The following is an 11,735-nucleotide window of genomic DNA, read 5'->3' as shown; positions in this document are numbered from 1 at the left end:
CATTAGCGAATCAGTCTCCTACTAAAAATTAGCAGCTATTAGCTAGCTAATTTTTAGTGCTAATGGATCTTTTTAATAGACCAAAGGCACTTTGACCCTTCTTACATTGAAAGCATAGCATAACTGTTGGGGGCACCAGCTTACAAGATCAAGCGCAACCAACACAGAACGTTAACAACGGACCCAAATTAAACAAGCAAGTATACATAACATGCTACAAACTTATAACACACGCATCCATGCATGTTTCGTAAGTTCTTGCACACTAGTTTTACTAGCTAACTAGGTGCTAAGCAGGCGCTGCCTCTTATAAGTTACCATGACTTTTCCTTCAGTCTCCGGCACTACCTTCCCCCAATCTGTCTCAGGGAAAGGAGACACCAGTTTGAGCTCAAAGTTTCTGAGCAAATAAGCATAAGCCTCACCAATGCAACTATGCCGCCCGCAGCTAAACGCCTCGTAAGTGAATTTACCACCGGCTTTGTCGATCCTACTCTCTCCCGGGTCCAAAACGGCTTGGGTCATATACACATCAGGGTCCTTATAGATGTGAGGTAGGTGACTGTTAAAAAGCACGGGGCTTGCTAGTGTATTCCCTCTCGGGATCTCGTACTCACGGCCATCCTTAGTTTGGACAGTGAAGCTCTTTTGTACCTTGCGTAAAAACACTGCTGATGGAGGGTGCATCCGTAGTGCCTCCTTGATACTCCAATGCAGGGTGTTCATCTTTAGGAATGCATTGTAATCAACGTGCTGGTCCCCGTAGTCTCTCAGAATTTGTTTTTGCTCCTCAACCACAGCTACCAAGGCCCTTGGGGTGCTAAGTAGGCGAGCTCCGGTCCACGTGCTGGCAAGGCTGCTGTTGTCCATTCCACCAAAAACTAAGAGCATGATCAGACCGGTAACCTCTTCTACGGTCGTGGAGCGTCCGTCTTTGTACTTGGAATCAATCAAGCTCTGCAACACATCTTGTTCCTCGACTCGGTTGATGCTCCTTCGAGAGCTCACGATCTAATATCTCTAAGAGCTTGGCATTTGCTCTGTCACGCCTACGGTTCACTGGAGTTGGGGCATGTTGGAATATGATCCGAATTATAACGTGAGTCTTACGGGGACGCATGGAGGACCCGCGGTTTGGGTTATGTTTATTAGCAGATTTGTTTTCGTATTTGACTGCAGTCAGTCCATTCTATAAATACATCTTGTATGCCGCATGGGAAGAGCAGAGACGACTCATTGTATTCCCTGCGTTCTGTAAACTCCCCTCATATAGTGAAGATCGTCGGTTGGCGCCCGTGGTTTTTTCCCGCAAGGGTTTTCCATGTAAAATCTGTGTCTCGTGTTCGATCTTTATTTACATTATTTAGTAACAAGTGGTACCAGAGTCAGACACGAGATTGAAAAAAAACTAGGGTTTTAATTCCCTGTTCATCCTGCGGCCGTCGTCGCGTCGTCTCGGAATCCATCCGCGATTTGCTTCCCTCCCATCAGTCGGCGACTCACGCGTCCAAGCCGGAGTTCTGGGTTCTGGATCAGAGTCCGACTCCTCGTGAAATTTCCATCCAAAAGGCTACTGCTGTCCGCTACGTACAAGAACAAAAGGCAGTCGTGATCTGATCTGTTGGTGTGTGGACGTGTCGTCGAGTTGCCGGGAGGTGCCGATCTGTAGGTCTGCTACTTCTATTCGCGAGCGTGTGCGCTATTGTTCCCAGGTATAGAGGATTGGTGCTGTTCCGAAGATCAAATCAGAGCACGAGGATCAAGGTAATCAAAATCAGATTTGGTTGCTGTTGGCCGGTTATTTCTCTTGAAGTGAAAAAGTTGGTGTTTTCTGCTACGTGCACAAGTGAATCGAACCAGGAGTTTTTCTTTGGCAGTTCTTTGCTATTTGTACACAGCTAGTGTACTAGGCTGCAGGTTATTGCTAGGGTTACACCTAAATTTCTACAGATTATTATTCTTCTGGTTATTCTTTTTTTTCCACCATGTCTTCAATCAAGTATGATATTCCTCAACTGGATCGTGACACAAGGTTCGCTCTATGGCAAGTCAAAATGCGGGCTGTTCTTACGCAGGCTGAAGTTGATGATGCTCTTGATAAATTCGGTAACAAAGATTCAAAGTCTTGGACCGATGAGGAAAAAAGAAAAGATCGTAAGGCCTTGACTCAAATTCAGCTTCATCTTTCAAATAATATTTTGCAAGATTGTTTGCAGGAGAACACTGCAGCTGCTTTATGGCTCAAATTAGAGTCAGTTTGCATGTCTAAGGATTTGACAAGCAAGATGCATTTGAAGATGAAGTTATATACGCACAAGTTGCCAGAGGGTGGTTCAGTGATTAACCATCTTTCGGTCTTCAAGGAGATCGTTTCTGATCTACAGTCTATGGAGGTAGATTATGATGATGAGGATTTGGCTCTCATTCTTTTGTGCTCTTTGCCTAGTTCATTTTCAAACTTCAGAGATACTTTATTATATAGTCATGATACACTAACTCTTGATGAGGTTTCTGAGGCGTTGCATGCCAAAGAAAATATGAAATTGATGGTTTCTTCTGAAGGTTCTGCTTCTAAAGGAGAAGCGTTGTCTGTTCGTGGGAGGACAGATAATAAATCAAACAATGGCAATAGAGGCAAAAGTTCTCATCATTACAAAGGCCGATCTAAATCTCGAAGCAAGCAGGGAGATAAATTCTGCAAGTATTGCAAGAAGGATAATCACTTTATAGATGAGTGTTATAAATTGAAGAATAAAGAGAAGAGAACTGGCACATATAGAGAGAAAAATAAACCCAGTGATGAAGGTAATGCTTCTGTTGCTGCTTCTAGGGCTAATTATTCTGATGGTCATTCGCTTGTTGCTTTTGCTGGATGTGCAAATAGTGATGATGAATGGATTCTTGATTCCGCTACTTCTTTTCATATATGCATTAATAGAGATTGGTTTGTCACCTATGATTCTCTCCAAGGTGGAGGTTCTGTTAGATTGGGTGATGACACTCCACTTGATATTGTTGGCATTGGATCTATTCAAATTAAGATGCATGATGGCATTGTCAGAACTTTGGCTGACGTTAGGCATATTCCAAGCATGAGCAAGCATCTTATTTCTCTCAGTACTCTTGATGCTAAAGGGTACAAGTACTCTGGTGGAGATGGAGTTTTAAAGGTGTCCAAAGGTTCTCTTATTGTTATGAAAGGTGAATTGAAATCTCCAAATTTGTACCGTCTTCGTGGTACTACAATTACAGGTGATGCAGCTGTAATTTCTAATTCATCATCTAATTTTGATGCTACTAATCTTTGGCATATGCGTCTTGGACATATGAGTGAGCAAGGCTTGCATGAATTGTGCAAGAGAGGACTTCTTGATGAACATAGCATCAGTAAGTTGAAGTTTTGTGAGCATTGTGCTTTTGGCAAACACAAGAGGGTGTCGTTTAATACCTCTACTCATAGAAGTAAAGGTATTCTTGATTATGTGTATTCTGATTTATGGGGACCATCTCGCCAGTCTTCTATTGGTGGTTCACGTTATATGTTGACAATCATTGATGATTATTCTCGTAAGGTATGGCCTTATTTCTTGAAGCATAAATCAGAAGCATTTTCAGCATTTAAAGAGTGGAAGGTTATGATTGAAAATCAAACTGAAAAGAAGGTTAAAAAGCTTCGCACTGATAATGGGATGGAATTCTGTTCTAATGAATTTAATGCATATTGCAAGTCTCATGGCATTGTTAGGCACTACACTATTCCTTATATGCCTCAACAGAATGGTGTAGCTGAGCGTATGAATAGAACTATCATCTCCAAGGCCCGTTGCATGTTGTCTAATTCGGGCTTGAATAGGCGTTTTTGGGCTGAAGCTGCCTCCACTGCTTGTTATCTTATTAATCGTTCACCTTGCATTCCACTTGATAAGAAAACTCCAATTGAGGTATGGTCTGGTTTTACAGCTAATTATTCACAATTGAGAGTTTTTTGTTATACTGCTTATGCTCATATTGATAATGGTAAATTGGAGCCTAGAACTGTTAAATGCATTTTTCTTAGTTATCAATCTGGTGTTAAAGGTTATAAATTGTGGAATCCCCAGACTTAGAAGGTTGTGCTTAGCAAGAATGTTATCTTTAATGAAACTATTATGTTTGTTGACAATCCTTCTGTTGATGCTCCTATTGAGGGAGAAAAAATAAGTGTGTAGGTGGAGCACTTAATTAATTCACCAGATATTGATAATGTTGCTATCCAAGATGCACCTATTGCTGAAATTTCTCCAATTGTTGATGATTCTTCTATTGTTGAGCATTCTTCTCCAGTTGTGCAGACTCCACAACGTTCTATTGCTGCTAGTAGAGCAAGAAGGCAGCCTAAACCAATTAAAAGGTATATTGAAGAATACAATGTTGCTTATGCTATGAGTGTTGCAGAAGAGATCGAAGGTAATTCAGAACCTTCTAATTATTCTGAGGCTATTACTTCTGCTGATTACAACAATTGGATGACCGCTATGCAAGATGAGATGGAGTCACTTGAAAAGAATGGTACTTGGGATTTAGTGAAATTGCCCAAAAATAAAAGGCCTGTCCGTTGCAAATGGATTTTCAAAAGAAAGGAGGGTATTTCTCCAAGTGAGCCAACAAGGTATAAAGCAAGGTTGGTTGCTAAAGGCTACAGCCAGATTCCAGGTATTGATTATAATGATGTCTTTTCCCCAGTTGTTAAGCATAGTTCTATTCGTACTTTGCTTAGTATTGTTGCCATGCATGATTATGAACTTGAGCAACTAGATGTTAAAACTGCATTCTTACATGGGGAGTTGGAAGAAGACATTTATATGAACCAACCTGAAGGTTTTGTTATTCCTGGAAAAGAAAACCTTGTTTGTAGACTAAAGAAGTCTCTTTATGGTTTGAAGCAATCTCCTAGGCAATGGTACAAGAGGTTTGACTCATTTATGCTCTCTCATGGTTTTAAGCGGTCTGATTATGATAGCTGTGTTTATTTGAAGATTGTTAATGGCTCAGCTATTTATTTGCTTCTTTATGTTGATGATATGTTGATTGCTGCAAAAGATAAATTAGAAATAGCTAAATTGAAGACACAATTGAGTAAAGAATTTGAGATGAAGGACTTAGGTGCAGCTAAGAAAATTCTTGGTATGGAAATTATTCGAGATAGAAAATCTAATAAATTATACCTCAGTCAGCGAGGTTATATTGAAAAGGTTCTTCGTCGTTTCAACATGAATAATGCAAAACCAGTGAGTACTCCATTAGCTGCACATTTCAGGTTATCATCAGATCTATGTCCACAGTCAGATGATGAAATTGAGTACATGTCTAGAGTTCCATATTCCAGTGCAGTTAGTTCTCTTATGTATGCCATGGTTTGTTCTCGTCCTGATTTATCTCATGCATTGAGTGTTGTTAGTAGATTCATGGTTAATCCTAGTAAGGAGCATTGGAGGGTTGTTCAGTGGATCTTTAGATATTTGCGAGATACTTCTAATGCTTGTTTGTAATTTGGGAAATCTAGAGATGAACTTGTTGGTTATGTTGATTCTGATTATGCTGGTGATTTGGATAAGAGGAGGTCTCTCACGGGTTATGTTTTCACCATTGGTGGTTGTGCTGTTAGTTGGAAAGCAAGTTTACAGTCTACTGTTGCTCTATCTACGACAGAAGCTGAATATATGGCTATTTCTGAAGCTTGTAAAGAAGCTATTTGGTTGAGAGGTTTATACTCTGAATTTTGCGGGGTTACTTCTTGCACTACTATACATTGTGATAGCCAGAGTGCTATTTGTCTGTCTAAAGATCAGATGTTTCATGAAAGGGCCAAGCACATTAATGTGAGGTATCATTTAATTCGATGTGTCATTGTTGAAGGTGACATTAAGGTATGCAAGATAAGTACTCATAATAATCCCGCTGATATGTTGACAAAGCCAGTTCCTGGAGCTAAGTTTGAGCTGTGCTCAGGCTTAGTTGGTATTACAGTTTAAGTCCTAGTGATTTTTGGCGTCGGTGATTATTTATTATTGAAGTGAGTTGATTGATGATACTTCATTCGCTACAAGATGGAATTCGTCTCAAGGTGGAGTTTGTTGGAATATGATCCGAATTATAACGTGAGTCTTACGGGGACGCCTGGAGGGCCCACGGTTTGGGTTATGTTTATTATCAGATTTGTTTCCATATTTGACTGCAGTCAGTCCATCCTATAAATACATCTTGTATGCCGTATGGGAAGAGCAGAGACGACTCATTGTATTCCCTGCGTTCTGTAAACTCTCCTCATATAGTGAAGATCGCCGGTTGGCGCCCATGGTTTTTTTCCACAAGGGTTTTCCACGTAAAATCTATGTCTCATGTTCGATCTTTATTTACATTATTTACTAACAGGGCATATGGGAATAAAACACTGGAGATGCTCATGCCATTTTTCAGCTCGTGAAATAGATCGAGTGTGCATCTCAGCAAACATCTTCTCCCGAACCTCCTTACCGAGTAGACACCGGCTTCATATCAGCATGAGTAACTGACTGAACTCATGTTTTAAATCAACTATGCCTTCTTGTCCCCATTTTGTAAAATAATCCTATAATAAAACGTACGATTACACTGTAAGCTCACTGAAAAACATACATACACTTGATGGATGTATTCAAATAATTAAGTGATATATGCCTGGTGTTCTAGTAATTAATATCTGCTACTTATATAGTACTTTTTTATACCTCTGCCAAATATATATATATAGCTCAGGATTTATTTCATAAAATAAATATGCATAGTACATAATAAAAGTTGGAGGTGCGTTTGCTACTCACCTCTACTTCTTGAATGATGGGATCAACGTGTATCCTCAGCTTTGAAGGACGTTTTAGTGGATCACTGTAGAAGCGGATCTGCTCATATCGGGTGGCAAAATCTACACCATAGCCTACCTTTGCCAAACATGGGCACCATGAACTCAAGCATATTACCATGATTAATATCTGACTCTAGCCCATTGTAGAAATTGTTATTTAGCATGTCTGGCCCCACCAAGAACGTTGTCTTCAGTAGTCCAAAGAAACTTACCGTGAACACACTTCCCATCCTTTTATGTTCATCATGGATCGTAGCTCGTAGACCTTCTGTAAGAAGAAGCGTGTGCATAAATCGTATGAGAGATCTGCCCTCCACGACTGGTGGAGTTGGCATGGTACATCTTGGGCCAAACATAGTTCTTCCTTTTGCAATCTTGGTGGCTAAAAAGACATGGTGAACCACACAGCACTAGTTGTTATTATATCCATATTGCTATAATTAGTGATGATTGATGGAGCCAACCAGCTGGTTCACGATACGAAGACAACTGCAAGAACACGAGCATGAGTTGATAATAGTAGTGGTACCAAAGAAAATAAACGGTCTTACATGGCCTAACAAAATCAACAGGGAATAATGGATTGTCGTTTGTCATTTGTTATCGACTGCAGAGTACAGTAGAAGAATCCTTAGTCTAATTAAAGCCCTGTGCTTCTCCTCCCGTGACAGTTCCAACTTTTAGGAATCTTTTTTTTTATGAAACAGGAGGGGTGTGAGAACTTCTGGGAATCTTATGCACCGTAGAGGAGTTCTCTCTCTTACCAAAATGAACTAAAACCCTGTGAAGTAAAAAGAAATGGCTTCACTGGCTTCGGCTCCTTTATGTTTTTTTTTTTGAATCTGGCTCCTTTATGTATTATTATTGTAGCATAGAGCTAAAACTGGAGCCAGAAGAAGCCTTCTCAAATGGGCCCTAAATAAGGGAGTTCCTCGAGTACATTGAAGTTATTGCCAATAGTATGAAAGTAGAATGATTCCAAAGTTTAACTTCCAAGCACTTATGGATGGGCAGACGACAAGAACAGGGAAACACAAGGTAGCTTTTCCGAAGCAAAAACAAGCAACAATTTACAATATTTTGATAATTCAGTTTATTTTTACAACAAAATGAAAATAATAAATCCGTTCCTCTAGAAACAAGAACATAATACCAACAAAAAAAAAGAAACAAGAATATAATGCATACCTTTAGATTGATTCAACAAAAAATACAACTGAATCAACTCGAAATGAAGGACGCGCTATGCATGTGCGCTTCCTGAACTACTCCCTCTGAATTGCTCTGAACTGAAGTTATGGAGACTCTGAGTTAGTACGGCACATATATAATGAGGTGGATTAACTAGTGCTAACAGAAAGGACGACAATCTTAAAAGGAACCAAATGAATGCAGACACCATAAGTCAGTAGCAGAGATAGATCCTCCATACAAGCTATCAAAGTTTTGCTGATTAAATAAGTTGATTTGTCATTAACCAAGCCGGCAAAGTTTTTTTTTAAGTTGTGATAGTGACTTACGGTGGCTGCATTTTTTTTCCCGGGGATACGGTGGCTGCATTAATTCGATACCTCTGGATGATTGTCGTCCTTTCTGTTAGCACTAGCTAATCCAGCTATTACATATGTCAGGTACTAACAGCCATGCAAGCCGTCCGCTTCTAACAAATGGTCACTGGTTATCGCTATTTACATAGTCGATTAACGGAGACGAACGCCTTAAGATTAACGGGGGCAGGCACCCTGGTCTGCCAACTTGTAACTGGTTGCGCAAGCAGGGAGAGGCGGAGGACCTACGCTTTCCCCTACATTCTTCATTGTTCGGAGCAGACTAGGGTTGAAGGTGGTCGAGGGAGGGCGATTCATCGCTCCATATATGATCCAGATAGACACGGTTTGATTTGACTTCAACCCTAGTCTGCTCCGAACACTTAGTCCCCAGACCACGGCCTGGGTCCCCCAGACCGTGGTCTTAGGACTAAGGACCCAACCCAGTCGTAACACTGGTGTCTCCCCGTACTTCATGGTCTTCGGCTCTAAAGCCGTTCTACCCGCCAACGTCGCCTTCCGAGCACCCAGGGTGGAGCACTACGATGAGAAGAACTCTGACCGTGCTCGGGCCGATGACATCAATCGCCTAGAAGAATAATGTCGGGTCACATGTGTTCGGATGGTAAAGTAACTTGATGGCTTGTGAAGATACTACAATCGCAACGTCAACAATAGATTCTTCGTGGTCGGAGGCCTAGTACTTCGCAGGAAACAGAAGACAAAAGGCATGCACAAGCTCTCGTCACCCTGGGAGGGCCCCTTCATCGTCAAGGCGGTCACCCGACCAGGGTCTTACAGACTATGCGACATGAACGAAGTTGATATCCCTAACTCCTGGCATATTGATCTCCTTAGGCGTTTCTACCCCTGAAACGTTCCATACATAGATATGTACCTTTCACATTAAAGTTTTCAATAAAGTTTCCGTTCTGATTTTTCTTCATGTTGTTTCCACCATGTTTATTCGCTAAGCGACATCACTTCATGTATAACATCTTAAAGATGACACGCAACTATGCCTAAGGCAAATCCCCGAACAGTCACATTGACGCTCAGATGTCTCTAGAGACAACCCTGTCTTCGGCTTCTCCCTATACGTACACGAGCGTCTGCCCTCTGCGTTACGGGTGGCCGGCAGCGGCTCCCTAGCGACGCCTTGTTCTTCCTACACGCACACGGGCTCCGCGCTCCGCGTTACGGTTAATGGGCTAGCTAAGGCTGGAGGCTCAGCTATAGACTAACTGGCCGGATGGTTTATATTAAATATAAACACATGTACCAAAATGACACTAAGTGTTCATCCAAAGTCGTTAAGTACTTCTACACAGTATTTCGACAAAAGTTTTATCCTAATCTACTGGACATTGTCTTGTCCCTCACCGAACAGGTCGATGTCCCCGGCAAGCCTTGCCGCTGCTTCTTCGGCCTCGTCTTCCAGCATGGCGGTCTTCTGCGCGTCCATCCCTCAGGTGAAGCCGATCATTATCACTTCGGGCTTTACCGAAGGATAGTGCGACCGCAACACCGCGAGCGCATGGATGACAGCCCCATGGGCAGCACTGCGCGTAAACTCCTTGAAGTCCGACCATGGTGTCTGACACTGGTCCACGATCGTCTAGGGCGTCGGGTTGCCGGGTAGTAGTGTCATCCCCTCAGGCGGCGTGAAACCAATGCAGTCCAGCTTAGGCTTGATCCCTGCTGTCATCGCCTCTAGCTTATCGTCACAGGCCTTGACTTGGTCCCCAAAGACTTTGAATTGCGTGTGCGCCTAGTAGCGGTACTCTGCAACACAGTAACAGCAGTATGCTAAGCATACTCCTAACACTGCAAGAAAGGATTCAACAACAGATGCACTTACGGTCAAGATCTACGGTGGCCTTCTCGGCTTTCTCCTCCGCCTCCTCCTTTCCCTTTAAGGAGCTGGCCCACGGCTTCGCGGGAAAGGCCGAGTTCCATCTCCAGGGCTACACATCGCAGGCAGATGTCTCAGAACGCTGATTATCAACAGAGCAAGGTCTAAAGACATACGTTTATGTTGGTCAGCGTTGCGGCTACACTGCTTGGCCAGCGATTGGTTTTCTGCCTCCAAAAACTGGTGATCCTTCTCCAACTCCAGGACTTTTACTTCCAGGTCCTCCCTACGGTGGCGCTCTTGCAGAAGACGTGCCTAGAGGTCGGTCACTGACGCCTGCAGGTCCTTGTTCTCCTCTAGCACCAGTGCCATTTCTTCCAACTGCCGTTGGCGCTGCTCGGATATCTTCATTACGTTCTGCAGCAACACATGTTCATGAACCGCATTCCGCAACAGACATGACAAAAAATTACTTCAGGCTCACCTCAATTCGGCCAATCATCGCCGATAGGTTGGCTCTCAGCCTCTTTGTTTCCACGCTTGCCTCCCCCTCCTCCAGCATGTCGAATTCATCACCACACCGGATGACCATGCGGAGGACCTAAGGACGGTGAGCAGGCTCCTGAACAATCTCTTCAACTTCTACAACAGCTACCCTCAAAGGGGTCCTCCTCGGTTGCTGCTGTGCTCGGACAGGACGTCCGAGCCCCATCTGGGCCATCGACTCTGCCACAGGGGTTGCTTGCTCTATAGCCGTGGGTGGACCCTCCACCGTGCTACTTGGTGCATCCTCCGCGGCCTCCAACCCTGCTCTGACAGGACCACCCGATGACCCCGCTGTGGTCCATGCTTCTTCACCGCCCGACATGTCGGCAGGGTCACCCTCATCATGCGCCCCACCGTCGGGAGAGGTTGGCCCGGTGGCTGGCGGCTCCTCCATCACAGGGGCGACTGGCTCCGCAGCGGGCATCTCCTCCATGGTGGTGGCGACTGGATCCGCCTCTGCTTGTCCCTCCTCGGTGTTAGGAGCCTTTAGCCCCACTACGCACTGCCCGTCGTCAGCAGCCGACGGCTGCAGCTCTTCTGTCGACTCCACACTACAACCAGGAAACAACTTATCAAGCAACATTCTTGTATTCGCAAAAATATGAGGATGAAGGAAACTTACAACAGTGATTCACGCCGGGTCATCCTGAATCGGCATGCCCTACCTGAGCCACCCTACCCCACGATAGAGACACCCAACACCTCCGCCATCCTCGGGCTGGTCATCCCCACTGTAGCAGGTGTCCCCACTCGAGTAGGCTCGGGGACTGGAGCCAGGGTCACCTTTGTCAGCTTGGGGACTCATCTGTCGGTCCCGGCCACCACCACCATGGTCCCCCGAGCACCCCCAGGGGCTGCTGCCGCGGCCTTCCGTGCTCACCACCACTCCCACGTCTCCATCCCTACT

General features: G+C 43.8%; 1 protein-coding gene and 1 pseudogene across 1 annotated transcript; both read right to left on the bottom strand.

Moving 5' to 3' along the window:
• Positions 1 to 282: 282 nt before the first annotated feature.
• On the bottom strand, positions 283 to 9,892 carry LOC136510947 (obtusifoliol 14-alpha demethylase-like; annotated as a pseudogene).
• A 991-nt stretch (positions 9,893 to 10,883) lies between these two features.
• Positions 10,884 to 11,411, bottom strand: LOC136510946 (uncharacterized). The gene has a single exon (XM_066505219.1). It carries the CDS (start codon positions 11,409 to 11,411, stop codon positions 10,884 to 10,886), a length of 528 nt encoding a protein of 175 aa, XP_066361316.1.
• Positions 11,412 to 11,735: the final 324 nt, after the last annotated feature.

The sequence above is a fragment of the Miscanthus floridulus genome, chromosome 16 (assembly GCF_019320115.1).
Source record: "Miscanthus floridulus cultivar M001 chromosome 16, ASM1932011v1, whole genome shotgun sequence".
Taxonomy (NCBI): Eukaryota; Viridiplantae; Streptophyta; class Magnoliopsida; order Poales; family Poaceae; genus Miscanthus; species Miscanthus floridulus.
The sequence above is the reverse complement of the archived record's forward strand: the minus strand, read 5'-3'. Positions and strand labels throughout refer to the sequence as shown.